The 14,810-nt window shown below is 36.1% G+C and overlaps 1 protein-coding gene across 1 annotated transcript; it reads left to right on the top strand.

The window, feature by feature from the left end:
- Positions 1-5,258: 5,258 nt before the first annotated feature.
- LOC117206817 (enhancer of split mgamma protein-like) lies at positions 5,259-14,539 on the top strand. The gene is made up of 5 exons (XM_033446490.1): positions 5,259-5,790; positions 6,327-6,431; positions 6,689-6,778; positions 12,149-12,424; positions 13,112-14,539. Exons 2-5 carry the CDS (start codon positions 6,378-6,380, stop codon positions 13,469-13,471), a joined length of 780 nt encoding a protein of 259 aa, XP_033302381.1. The 5' UTR covers positions 5,259-5,790; positions 6,327-6,377; the 3' UTR covers positions 13,472-14,539.
- Positions 14,540-14,810: the final 271 nt, after the last annotated feature.

The following is a 14,810-nucleotide window of genomic DNA, read 5'->3' as shown; positions in this document are numbered from 1 at the left end:
CGTAATTGGCTACTCGTATTGTACGCGGTTACATGGAAAAGAATGGTCGAAACAATTATCACGATAGAGAATAAAATGACAAATGAGAAGATTTCGGCTGTTCCTATGTAAAACGCAAATTTATGACTTAATCTTGCCGCGTGTTTGCTTTTTACCGAAATAAGACGAGAAAGGAAAGCGTCGAGTTAATTGAATTAATGCGACGCACATTCGTAACATTTATTTGCACACGTGCCTCCTTCAGCAATAACGTTGACGCCTTGCGAGCGATTACGAAACGCAAAGGTTTGCACATAACTCCTGTCACCGCGGGGAACAAAATTGACGGTGTAATTTCCATTGGAATTAAAATTCCTCTCAAGGCACACGCAATCGTGCAAATTAGTGAACAGACATTTAACGTTCATGTCGATATATCAATGATAAGTAAAATGAGGTGATCCGAACTTACTTTTTAGTGAATATTAACGACAGATAGACTAATCGACAAGTGAAAATTGACGATTACTCATTTTGCATCGAACTTTAATGTCCGCTGAATATCTAACGAATATCCGTCTGACGATGAATTTGAATCTGAGTCGTATTCGAAAAGATTCGAATTTAGAAAAGTTCGAGTATTCGATTTTCTAAACGTCTGAAAGCTTGAGAATTTAACAAATTTTTAATTCACAATCTTCAGAGTGTTTTGCTACTCGACTAGATTCGAGAAGATTATCACGAAAATGTATAGACGTTTACCCAGTGAATGGTGAAAAATCGAACATATTTTTCTGTAAATGTTTTCCAAGAAAGCCCTATGCTCGAATTTAATAAAAAGATGCTTTGTAAGATAGATATCGTACAATGTTCATCTATGTACATACACGCATATGTATATATGTATACTTCCATGTGGTATCAAACATTTCAATCTTCACGTGCATTCCTAGAATCATATTTTAATTGCAACTGATATTCTGTTGTAGACACTCGATCTTATCCTCTCCGTCTGCAATCACTCACTATTCGTATCGAACTGTCATAAACTGTAATACCATTGGCAGAGAAAATTGCGTTCTTATGCGACACATACATAAATTAAAAAAAAAAAAATCTTTTACGAATAAATTACGAGCACAATGCATTTTCAGAGTGATTTAAAATTTGACCGATATAATCACGGCCATTGTGTCTAATAATAAACTAAAATATAAATAATAAAACAACAAAACGTAGTAATAAAACATACAATATAAATTTAATAGTTTTCTACGCTAAATGTCCAATTACTTTAGCGAGTCACTGTGCATTATTTAAACAATCATTTTTAAAGTATCTTATTCAGATAATACTCAAGTTTGCTCGTAAATCGAAAAAAGATATGTACAAATACCTTGAGGAGCAACTATGCTTCATTTCAGTGAATAACCATCTTTTCTAAAACATCGTTTCTAAAATATCTTATTTAAACAACAGCCAAGTTTGCACTTAAATTGAGATACATAAGACACATAGGGAACGTAAGAGACAAGCTCCCTTTGTATTCGCCGATTCGCCGGTTCGTCAGCAAACGCGCGCCTGTCAATATGAACACGTAACGTATTTTATAAGAATGACTGACACTCTCAGTCTCTCTGTTCCTCTGCCAGCTCCATTGACGGCACCATGGCATCAAAGATCGGACACGGATCGCAAACATTCGCACGCTTCGACCGCGAGCCCGTACTTTCCGCTCGGTGATAACGGTCTGCGTGGTGGCACAAACGATAAACGCTCGCGATAACTGCGCCCACGATACCGCACGGGGCTTTTGATGCCCCGGTGACATCATTAATTATTGTTTTCCTTCCTGGTATTCCGCCATGTACGTCGGAAAGTCACACGAGAACTGTGAGAGCAGCCAGAAGATCGGCCCTGTTGTTTCGATTGATAGGAAATCTGACGAAACTGTTACGCGTTAATTTGACGCGTATAAAATATCGCTTTAGCGAAATCTATCGACACTTACAGATCTCACGTGCTAACCTGATCGACTCTATCCTTTGTTTTATTATCCATACAAGTAATTAACGTTCAATATCGTAAGAAATGATAAGGTAGAACTGGCGTTTACATTGTTGAGAAAAGAGATTATACATTGAGAATTCTGTATATTTTGTCGTTTAATGTTAAGATGGTTTAGATTAAAAAATTTGAATAAAATGTGTCGCGACAACTACCTGGAAATCGAACATGAATTTGCAACATTTAAGGAAGGCTGTAGACTATAGGAAGGTTCATGTATAACGTCTAGACAATTTTCTTATTTCGATAAACGAAGAAATTGTAACAATTCTATTGAACAAATTTTTTGATTGAAATATCGTCGTATTATTCGTTAAATACATCGTTAAATATCTACCAAAAGAACGTTTCCCGTTCTTTACAACATACACCTGAATATTTTTCTTTAAAAATTAATTAGTACATTTAAAAAGCAAAACATATGGAAGAAATATCTCGTATAAAATCGTATCTTTACCAACATACATTTCCATCGTCTTTCGTCGGCTTTTCAATAACATCCGTGTTCACATTTCTTTCCATTCGACTCGTTAAACCCTGGAAATTGTTGCAAATGCTAATTGCGGTGCTTTCACCCCTATAACGACGAATCCGTTCGTCTTAAATTACTTTCGTTGACACGAAACCTTTCTCGTTCGTGAATACTTATTCGCATGCATAATGCAACGAACGAAAATGATTTCGTGAAGCGAATGTGCCGATATTTACATTGATTACCTTTTTTCAAGTATAATCTAAGATGTGGGGAAAGGGGCAGCGTTTAAAAAGAAAAGGCCCTTTTAACTTATTCTTTCAGATCGTTTCGATATTAGCGCACCTGTTTATTTACATTTCCAATTCGTGCTTTAATTAACCGGCCTTTTCTTAACGAACTAGCCGCGAGAAAAAGGGGAAAAGAAGGATTTATCCAGGCGATTATCAAGTGCAAGAAATCGTCAAATTATGCTTGGCCGATAAAAAGCCTGCTATTCCAAATTTAATTTCACTTGAAGCAGTCTTATATAATCAACGAACTGTTCTTTTTATAAAAATCCAAATCTAAAAAAATTATATGAAAACGTGTTCGTATCTGTTAAAAAAGCAAATAAAAATACGTACGTATTTCTGATACTCGGCTTTTAACGGAAACAAAATTAGGAAAATTATTAAAGAAAAAAAAAAAGGTTACTAAAAGAAACTCACTAGTCTGATAAATATATCGTATTATTAATCACTTATTAAAGCGATTATCAAAGTGGATTGCCAAAAAAAAAATCAAACATTTCGAAAAGCTGGCATTTCCATAAAATTCTGACAAGTCGTCAACGCGCGAACAAACTTTATCTTCCTTCCACTCTCTCGTTTAGGGCGAATCGCTCGAACGTTCCGTGTCGAAAGCAACGAGTGGACAGCTACATCTGCGTAATTCACGTGGCTACAGATATTTGGCCGAGTTGACAAGAGATAATGTTAATGGGGGATTCGTCTGGTGCTTTATCAAACCTTCGAGAGGCCGGCTCTAAAATCTATAAAAATTCGATAAACCAACCATGCTTCTGAGAAACTTCACGCAGGTTTTTTACGAGTTCCGTCCAAGTATCACAGCTGTTTATATCGATTCTTCGTTTTACCTCTTCTCTTCTCTTCTCTTATGAAATTTCAACGAATAACTGAGGTTTCCTATAGCAATGTCGATTTGTTTACAAAACCACTTTCAAGCATTCTTCTATCTATCTTAAACGTCGTAATACAATTACCATTTACACGTTACATAATTAACTTGCTCGTAACAACCTCGTTCGAATGTCACGAAATGTCAACAACTTAAAAACGGCGGAATCACGATGAAAGAAAAACTGGAACGTTATGTCACTCGTAAAAATTTATATGAAGCAGCTGAGACATTGTGAATTATTATATATTTTCTCACTCACTTTATGCATCTCTTATGTATGTATCGAAGTAGTCTGGAAGGCGTTAATTAATGACAAAAATTGTGTTACGCTCGTATTCGGAATCGCAATGCGAATCTTAAAGAGGAATCCTTAAAGAACGATTCACAGCACGTTGATTACATTCGGCAGCAGTTTATTTTGCAGTAATTGCTAAATAAAATAAAGTTTCACAAACACAGAGAATATAAAAAGGTGTCTCATTTTCATTTAATGAAAGTGTGCGAGACGTGTTCGAAACGATCTGTGGACACGTTAAGTAGCTTTAACTGCAGCTTACAATGTGTTGAACATTTCTTATTAGCCCATGTAGGGATGCCAGCTTTCGGCTGTTCATTAACATTAATGGCGTTGTTTCGGCTAAGATATCTTTCTCTTGTTAAATAAAATCCATCTCTATACGCTTGATCCTGATCATTTAGATATCGATAATTTAATCTGTTCTACTCATTGAGTTTACTTTTCTCTTACAGCCGATGCAACGTTAATCTCGTTCACTTTAGCGATTACGTTAGTTCATCCTTACTTTCCTGCCTCATCAGCTAACCTTTTCTATATTTAACATTTCTTTATTAATAGACGCGCGTTCCAAAGAAATTGTAATTTTCATTTCCTTCACGATCTCGCAACTCAAGGAAATAATTATAATTATAGCGTTGATGAAGATTCGTTACCCTAACTAGTTATTAATTACACTAGAAATAGCACAATTTCCTTTCTCGATGTTCCTCTTAGGCGCAAACTATTTTATCTGCGAGTATTCTACGGCCCAGATTTTGCTATACGATAAAGGTAATTCCTGCAACATAATCTCCTGTATTGTTTTACTTAAAACACAGTAAAGCGCGTGTCTCCCCTAAAAGATCGAGAGCTTGCGAATAATTAGACTCGTCGAAGAAAACTTTCGTCGATCTTCTGTCAACTATATGAGGTGATTTCTTATTCGTGTTCGTTTGTTTATTAAACAGACGAGCGAGGAATTGGTAATTGTCAGTTATTTAGATTAAAATCGCTTGAAGTGCAAGTACAGAGACGCTCGCTCAATGCCACTCTTCAACTATACGCTCGCTATTCCATTGTATGACTCGCTGTAATCATTGTCCTAGACAGTATGTTTGTTTATTTGTATCGATCGGTGGTATTACAAAAAGTTCAAATTTAAATCCAGTCGAAGATTACAAACAACGACGATAATGTTTTGCCCGGAGTTTGTTTACCTTCGAACCAACGTTGGTATTCCAAGGCACAACAATGAAGGTCTCTCCCGATTCGAATCTTTAGTTGACTCATGTGCCGCTACACACGTAATGACAATTTTCCTAATTGGTTCACGGATCGAAATAACCCTAACTGATCTACAGTCTCTTTCTTCTGCGCAATGCTTGGTTAAAAGCGCGCAACATCCACGGCGATGATCGAATCGAGATCCAAACAAGTTCCAAGAGCGTCGGGACGCCCATCGTGCTTCAAGGTGTAGGTGCAACACAATCAAAGCATTTAGAGCGACCTTCTGGCTGAGAAGTAGCTTCTGCAGAGGGTTCCAAGTTGGTGAGGGTAGCGGCTGCTTGAATGGCAGAGGAGAGTCAGTTTCTCTAGAGACTGCACGCGGTGCGTTCGCTTCTAGTGTCAGTGAATTTCACTCTCTATTTATCGCGATTCAGTGTCGCGTTTCTGACGTTCACGTGAGTGCAAAATATCGACAAGGCTTCGATGGTTCAAACAGTTTAATTAGACTTGGGCGTGTACCGCTGTTGTCGATGACGTTTCTTGCTTCGCTGGATTTGTGATATTGCAAGTGTATTGTAAATAAAAGGTAAGCCAGTTGTCTTGTCGAAGATAAGAAGGAAAGTGTCAATATTATTCGCTCCGAGTGATTATTATGTGTACTGAAATATTTTGTCATTTTCTCATGTTTGCTTTTATTCTGTTTTTCTTTTTCTTCTTTTTTTAAATAGGATTTAGAGAATTTTGATTGCTATGTTTGAACTTGAAAATAAGGATAGTTACTGTGAGACAGAGTGGCAACTTTCGATCACTAAATTGTCAATTTTATTAGAAAACATTTATCGATATTAGTATTATAAATCTGTTATTTATAATCAACGTGTTGCGACGACAAAATTGTTGTAATTGTTATCTCTATTTCGATAAAAGGCAATATTAATTTTGCCCTGAAAACGTTCAAGTTTTTATTAATTGGAAAAATAAGATATCTAGAACTTGGCATTTAAGGAAAGTTGAAAAGTATAAGTATCGCTAAGATTATGTTTGTTTCTTGGACTTTCATTATTTGCTACGCGTTCATTAAATATTTATATTTCAAGATACATAAATTTCTTTGCCAATCAGGTGCGAAGTACTTGTGTTTGTCAAGTCTGAAGAGATAGAGCAGCTCGTGCAATGATGTCATACGAATGCCCTCATCCGGTTTCCAAGACCTATCGATACAAAAAAGTGAGTAAGATAAATAAAAATGGAAGGGCGAGAACAATTTTTGTTTTACGCCGCTCTAATACCACGACCAAGCTTTCCACGTCTTCTACTTCGTAGAACAATTAGAGATTTTATTCGTAAAAGAAGTTTAATAATTTATTTGATGTTATATTATAGTGCCTTTCACACGCTTGCCTCAAAAATGCTTTAAAAATGGCTATCTAAACTTTCTTCGCTGTTAAAGTTATTCATTAATATTGTTCTTTTATTTAAATCAGATAACGAAACCTCTGTTGGAAAGAAAACGACGTGCACGAATAAACAAATGCCTCGATGAGTTGAAAAACCTTATGATAGATACTTTAGAGGTACGTATCTATGATTTTCTTATATTTACTTTTATTTTATTACCGTATTTACGAATGAAATTTACATAGAAATAGTCAATTGAAAAACTGTTTCGTTATAAACAATTCTGCCACAGCTTCTAAGAAGAACTCTCCCATTTTTCACAAAATACTGGAACTTTAAAGACTGGTATTTCTCTTATCCGAACTCTTTTTAACAACACATCACACAACGATAACAAAACCTCCATTAACAAATGATCGTATAATTTGTAACTAGCAAAATTTCATCTGTTTTACTATCAAATCGTCGATATCGCGTAAGAAAACCTATCATAAGTATTTACTGAATGATAATCTATAAAATTTCATCAACAGCATGATTCGAGTTTTCTCAAAAAAAAAAAAAAAAAAAAAATATTATCTTCAGGAGAAACTCACGTAAACTCGTACGCGATTGCAATCAACAAGTTTCTACGATTTTGCAAAAAGTCTATGAATTCCATTGACTTCTTACTTTGGCTAAAAATCTTCCTTCTAAAATAACTCACAACCTATGAACGTCGTTTACGCGAACATCGCACGATATCGCGAAAAAGCCTGGTGATTTCCAGAAGCAATGGCAGAAGTGCGATGTAAATATCAGTAAAACCATTGGACAGGCATTTGATCGGCTCTGGACGCAGTACATTGGTCCAACGAGCACGTGCTATGCTTTTTTCCTCATCATCGTAGCGGGAGAAACCTTTGGAAGGAAGCCACGGTTTCTTGCTCGACTTACTGGCCGTGCTCGCGATACCACGTTTCCCCTCTGTAATTTCACGAGTCGCTCGCAGCAGGAAATGCATTCTCAAGCCGCAACTACGCGTGCAATCGATTTGGTGCTTAAATATTCCTAGACCGTGGGAACTGCTCGCTCGCTTGCTCGCTCGCTCGCTCGTTCGCCTCGCGGTGTCAAGTAAACACGCGACTTACCCGTAATTATGAAACCAGTAGTTAACGCTTCGACTGTGTTCATTACATTTAATACGTGGCGTAATTGCGATGTCTTCTAGCAGATAGCGGAACTCGCAGAGCTGACTATCGTCGATGAAGATGGAGAGATGCCATTGTATTAACCTGTTTCCTAGATAAGCGTCGTGTGAAATGATTAATCACCTTTTTTTTTTCTTTCCTATGAATAGTCATAGAGTGATGCTCTCTCTCCCTCTCTCTCTCTCTGTCTCTCTTTGTCTCTATATATTGCCGTGAAATTGCTGAATTCAATAGAGATTCTTCAGTTTGTTGTCCCCTTTTTAAGATGGTCAGAGGAAATCTGTCGTATGTAGAGCGTGGAGTTTTCTGCGAATTCGTATTTTGACGAGTAAACGAATAAACGAGAGCTAAGTAAGAATTTGTTTCCCATCGATAAGAAGGATGCGAAGAAAGTATCTTAATTATAAACGATAAACGATATTTTATTAGATTCTCGATAGGTGAAAATTATTATATAAATTACAGAAGAAGAGAAGTGTTCATTTCGTCGTAAAGTGGTCGAATTTCCAATAGTTCGCTATTTCAAGCTCTACTTTCAAACGTTCTGGAGAAATTTACCTTTCATCGTCGTGTTACGCACACGCGCGAAGGAGAATGTTGCGATTTAAAAATTGCTCTAATCCTCCTCTAATAGTAAATGATATATACGCGAACAATATTTCATTACAAAGTCTTACAAACGGAAGAAAAGAATTTTTTCCGCTATATTTCTCTTTCTTCTCTCCACTTCAAATCGATTCCCTGAAAAATTTGCTTTTCAGATGCCGACGATCCGTCTCTCTGAAATGAACAGCTACAAATTTTACGTTCTTATGACAGTTGGCGCACGACAATTTCGTCTAAGATACACCGACAGTCCTCTTCGCTTCGGTTTATCCGATTTTCGTGTGGAATCGACGCGACGTTAGAACTGCTCTGGTAAATTTATAGAAAAATAAAACGTCATTTTACGAAGTGGTAATACCGGTGCAACAAGTTTGCTTAAAAACCCGCGCAAACCTACAGATTGCAATTTTGTAAACGTATCAAGCTGTTATCAGAATCGTACGAAAACGCAACGTTCCTCTACATTTGCCAAGTTGATTGCATTTTTATCGCGGATGAAAATTACTCGGCATTTTACGCCGGTTCCGACAGAATCGCCCATGGAATAGCAAATATCGAGATCACGCCAAGGTTTAGCGATTTAATGATAGCTAATTATACGCTGGGGATACATCCACGCAGTTTCTATGCGAGACAGTTACTTTTTCAATTCACGAGTACCTTATAAAACTTTCGTCCAATTAATTTTAGCATTTTTCATTTTAGTTGAAAAATAGTTAATTGCAAGGCTATTATGGCCCTTTTATAACGAAGCGATGTGAACGTTCAAGAGTAGTGGCGTTTCGTTCAGCGAAAATTATGTACGGCCGTAAGGCTGATAATTTGAAACCATTGGAAATCGGAGAAGAATTAAATAAATAGATAGAATTAAATAAACCGTGGCATAGAGGAGGAATATCAAGCTTCGAGGGAAAAAGAAAAGAAAAATAAATCGAAATTCGCGTAAAGAAATATGGAAGTTGAACATGAAAGAAGACGCTCGTAAATTATAGAAATATAAATATGGAAATTTGTCGAATGAATTAAGATTGTCTACCTAGGGTAAATAATTTCAAATGCAGCGGCAGTGTAGCTTCTGTCGTAGTCTTCCGCCATCTGTACAAGCATCCAGTAACTTTCACACGGGTTCCCATCTTTACCATTATACGATATTCTTTAAAGAAGGGGACTTTTTGCGAAACTTCTTTTTATAAAACAATCGCATACTTCTGCTTCGCAAGCCTTTGTGTTTTTCTAATCTTAATATTAATCATTTAGCTCCAGAAGAAATCGCTTAATTCGCCGTATACGTATATATAATGGCAGCATTTTCAAAAAGAATTTCTCACAGTTTTCCTCTTACTTTCCGAGTAAATTCACTTCACAGAACCTCTTCGCGTATTTAGAGCTCTTTCTTGAACATACGATCACCAAGATCTGATTTATTCCGAACGTATTTCCAAAGTTTATTTGTCGATTAACACGAGCCGGTTACAATTTCATTTGCATCGCTGACACGAAAGTTCAGAAGCTTATCGGTTTGTCGTACTTGATATTATTCAAAGATGATATCGCAATCAGGGCAATCAGATTCCTTCATCGTTCCACGTTCGAATCACGAAGCGTGAACTCTCCACGCTCAGACGCCTACGTTACGCCATTGAAATTCAAATTCGTCTCGGTTCTTCTGTCGGAATGATCGCGTTAAACAAATACACGTGGCTTTTTACATTCGATCGTGAGATAGCTGGCCGTTTCTGTTAATCGATTATATCTTCGCTAGTCTATCAAAGACTCTTTGGAGCGGCAAAAGTCTGGGAAAAGGCCGTGGAACTAGAATAATTTAGAAAATACCACTAAACAAAGCGGGGTAGAGTTGAATGAAAATTCTTTCAAGTTCCCGATGCGTATCGAATGACAGTGGAAGGAAGAGAAACAAGCATTTGGTCAAATTATCGCGTATAATTGAATCGAACGAACAATTTCTTTTCTCGCTACGTTTTTGTTTACTCTTCGAATAAAACTCTGTCCCGTTTTTATCTTTCCCTATGGAAAATTATTCATCGGTGAGAAGGTTATTCGACGATTTAAAATCTACCTCGTGGGAACTTTCTTGTCGATCGTAAACGTTGTCGTTAAATCTCTTGGAAGATAATCGCTTCGTTTAGCTTCCACGAGATACTGTTGATATAAAGCGTTCGTTCTTCGAAATCAACGTGGTCCCACAATCGGAACGTTTAAGGATCTCCTCTGTAATAATATCAGCACTTTTGGTAATCTTCTTTGGACGATGATGGATGATGATGGTTGGAACGCCAAATGGAAGATTCATCATGGAAAGAACAGGTATATCGGATAATAAATGAGAAAGCAAAAATTGCTGCTTCGATTTTCATTCACCGTGTTCACGGTACCGTTTCCTCTGCCTTCTTAATTCACTTCACATATCGCTAATAAATTTCGAGCAAAATTCTTCCTGTTACCTGCATAATAATATCTTACGGATACCTGAAATCTCGTACTAACTTTCAAATGTTTATTGCTCCGATCGAGATTTATTCCGAGCATCGACTGTTTCATTGAATATACTCGAAACGATTTCTATTTCGGATACTGTGAAACTGATCGTTTCTTTAATTTAATCAGTTTCGTAATTGCGCAGAGAAAGCCAGATGAAATTCTGCAGACTGGTCCATTGAATATCGTATATTATAATATTAATTGATAAATTATTACCGAAAACGATCGTGAAGTTTGTTTAATCGGATGTCAATTAAAATTTCGTTCCAATAAACGCAGTTTCACTGTATTGCACCTACTTCTATATTACCCAACTTGGCAAAAGTCGAATAAATTTGCACAGCGGTAAAATAAAAAGTATTAACTTATCGACTCTTAACTTGTCAATTTGCCAAAAATTAACGCCATTGATCGGTAAATTATAGCGAAAGGCGAGCCGAAAAACACAATTCGCGATTCAACTGGACGATCCTATAATATTCGATATTCGTGTTGCGATATTCCCTTGATTTTTATCCGGTCGAATGAAATTGTAGAATATCGAAACGAGAAGCATATTACACCTATATTATCCTATTATATGTGAACTCTTAACTTGTCAATTTACCAAAAATTAACGCCAAAAATTAAAATTAATCGGTAAATTATAGCGAAAGGCGAGCAGAAAAACACAATTCGCGATTCAACTGGACAATCCTATAATATTCGATATTCGTGTTGCGACATTCCCTTGATTTTTATCCAGTCGAATGAAATTGTAGAATATCGAAACGAGAAGGATATTACACCTATATTATCCTATTATATGTGAACTCTTAACTTGTCAATTTACCAAAAATTAACGCCAAAAATTAAAATTAATCGGTAAATTATAGCGAAAGGCGAGCAGAAAAACACAATTCGCGATTCAACTGGACGATCCTATAATATTCGATATTCGTGTTGCGATATTCCCTTGATTTTTATCCGGTCGAATGAAATTGTAGAATATCGAAACGAGAAGGATATTACACCTATATTATCCTATTATATGTGAACTCTTAACTTGTCAATTTATTAATATCGTTAATCGGCGAATTACCTCCAAAGACGATCTTAAAGTTCATTTAACCAGACGCTAATTAAAATTTCGTCCCACTAAGTGGACTGTATCCACTGTATCGTATTTCTTCATAATCAAAAGAACGTTCATGAGCTTAGCTCGGCCGGTATACGGCTCAAACGGAACCTGAAAGGATTTATTGATTGCAGACGGAGGGGGAGGACATCAGCAAGTTGGAGAAAGCGGACATTCTGGAGCTGACGGTGCGCCATTTACAAAGGCTACAGGGCTCGCGATCTTCTGGATTGTCGGGCACGATTACGAAGAACGAAGAGGCATCGGCCGAAAGTCGATGGCTGTCCGGTTTCGGGCATTGCGCAGCTGAGGCGTACAGATTTCTCTCTGCGGTTCCAGGTGAAGGCGCGGAAAGGTTAGCGAGACACCTCGCAGCTGGCCTTCAAAAGAGCCGGCAAACGAATTCGACGGTAATTATCTCATCATCGATGATCGGAAGACAATAAGGCGAAAGTGGCCAGACCCGTGAACATCACCGGATAATTCATCGTTCTTCTCACCGAGATTGACACCATCGCGTGTCCTGTTTCAGTTTTTTTCCACGTGTGCGTGTTACTTTGCCTGCCGGTCAGATGAAATTGCACGATCGGCCAGCTTTGTAACTTGTCACTCTATGTAATTTCCCTGTGATTAAGATTATTCCGAAAAATCGTGTCGGCTGTAACACGTTTATTTCGCTTCTTTTTCGCGTCAAATTTCGTAGATATATTCTACTTTTCCGATGTCGAAAATCTTACACCATCTAAGTATCACAGACGTATATACAGTTCCGTTCAACCGTATCAACAGGAACATAAAAAGATGTGTTATCAATTTAATTTTCTAAAGTTGAAATTATTTTCAATTATATTTTAAAAATACATCTCGTTCGTTTGTATTGAATTGGCAACTAAGCAATCACTTAATTGCCAATCCAATAGATCGCATTTCATTCTTCGTCGTTGATCTCGTATATTTTGTTCGAGAAAAATATCTTGCCACATTCTTTCATAATTTCGTCAATTTTGTAGACGAAAAATCGAAAATCACTTGTACTCTTTGCTGCACTTGCAGTTTTCTAAACTAATTTATCATGTTGCTTTTAATGTTTGCGACAGCTGAAAACGAGCATGTTAACCCAAACTTTGGCAAGTCTGGATCTCACTGCTGATATACTGGCACCTTTGATTACAAATTCCGCTAGGGAGAACGTCCAGGTAACGTCTTCCAATCAAAACGCAATGCCGTGTCGTGGAGTAATACACGAAAAAATCGTCTTGAATATTTCACCTGAATGCGACACCACGGTGACCTTGGAAAATAAGAAAAAATTGAATACGAGATGCCGTTCTCACGCGAAAGACTTCACGGAAGAACGAGTGGCGAAGAGAGTTAAAACGGAAGTCAAAGTCGAGGATGACGAAGAAATTGACGTGGAACGCGTTGACGAAGCTGATCCTATGTGGCGGCCTTGGTAGTTTTAATAAAACTATACGTTAACAGTTCTCTTAATTTATATTAAAGTTATGTAAATATAAAGTTCCAGGATGCGTCATTAATATAGCTTTAAAAGATGTTTGTTAAGTTTATATCTACACTAGTATTGGTACAGTTTTACTTAATTAACAATCTGCTGTTTAGATTGTTGGAAAACCGGGAAATGACTTTGCTTTGTTTCAGTATGCGGTTGGCGTTAATAATTAAAAAGTCGATCGAAAATCGTAAACAATTTTACGTTATTTTATTCCAACCGATCAATTTTATACGAATTTCATTACTTTCGATGTTTTGAGATTATGAGTGATACGGTTATACATATACAAAACTATAGTGAATATGAACAACATACTCCAAGCAGAGCTAAAATGAAAATTTACAAGAGATATGCATATATTTTGTAACCTTTTAATGCGTTTAAGAATTTATTTAGAGACTAAGGTATTTCTTGTGTTATCAATGTTACAAGGTTTAACAAAGTAATTTAGCTTTTTACCGAGTGAAGATATTAATTATTCTATGTTGAATCTTGTTTGCTCGAGACATACTTTAATATTACTTCCTATTCATCTTTACTGCATTATCTGTACTGTTACATTGTTTACCAGTATGTCACGAATCTTTTATTACACCGATAAATTAATGTTAGTTTGTATAATTTATTTCTGATATTAATATATTAAAAATGTATTTACTTCTGTTTTTATCGTATTTATGGATGCGAAACATTGTATCGTAACGAATAGTCGATCTCATTGTTTAGAATATAATTTGCAAATGCACAAGATAATGATTTATAGACGGATAAATTAATTTTCCTATTATTCAAGACTATCTTTTAGAAGAAACATTTACAATGACATTAGAAAAATTGTATCCTAAATAAGGAAAATAATTAATTCCATACTCTTTAAAGCGAAACGTGATAACGTTTATACGAGGAGAAAGTATTCTATCTTAAGAAAAAATGTCATATTTTTTAGAACATAATCTACAAATATTTGTAAGCATTACTATTTTTACTAATTCGTGAACGATAAAAAATTTCTAATTTTTATTTTGTACCTTTTTTTCGATCTGAGAGGTATAACGTGTTTGAAACACATACGTATGCACATTGTGATAAATAACATATAATTATAATGATTTTTTTAATGTTTAAAAAAGTTCATGGTAGAAATGTTTACGAAGTACGCGGACTTATCAAAAAATAATTACCGTTATAATAATATCATCGTATTTAAGAAATAGGTAATATATTTATGTTTCCATTTATAGATAGGTCTTTTAATATCATATTCATTAATTATCTGCTATTAG

The sequence above is a fragment of the Bombus bifarius genome, unplaced genomic scaffold, assembly GCF_011952205.1.
Source record: "Bombus bifarius isolate JDL3187 unplaced genomic scaffold, Bbif_JDL3187 scf7180000007966, whole genome shotgun sequence".
Taxonomy (NCBI): Eukaryota; Metazoa; Arthropoda; class Insecta; order Hymenoptera; family Apidae; genus Bombus; species Bombus bifarius.
The sequence above is the reverse complement of the archived record's forward strand: the minus strand, read 5'-3'. Positions and strand labels throughout refer to the sequence as shown.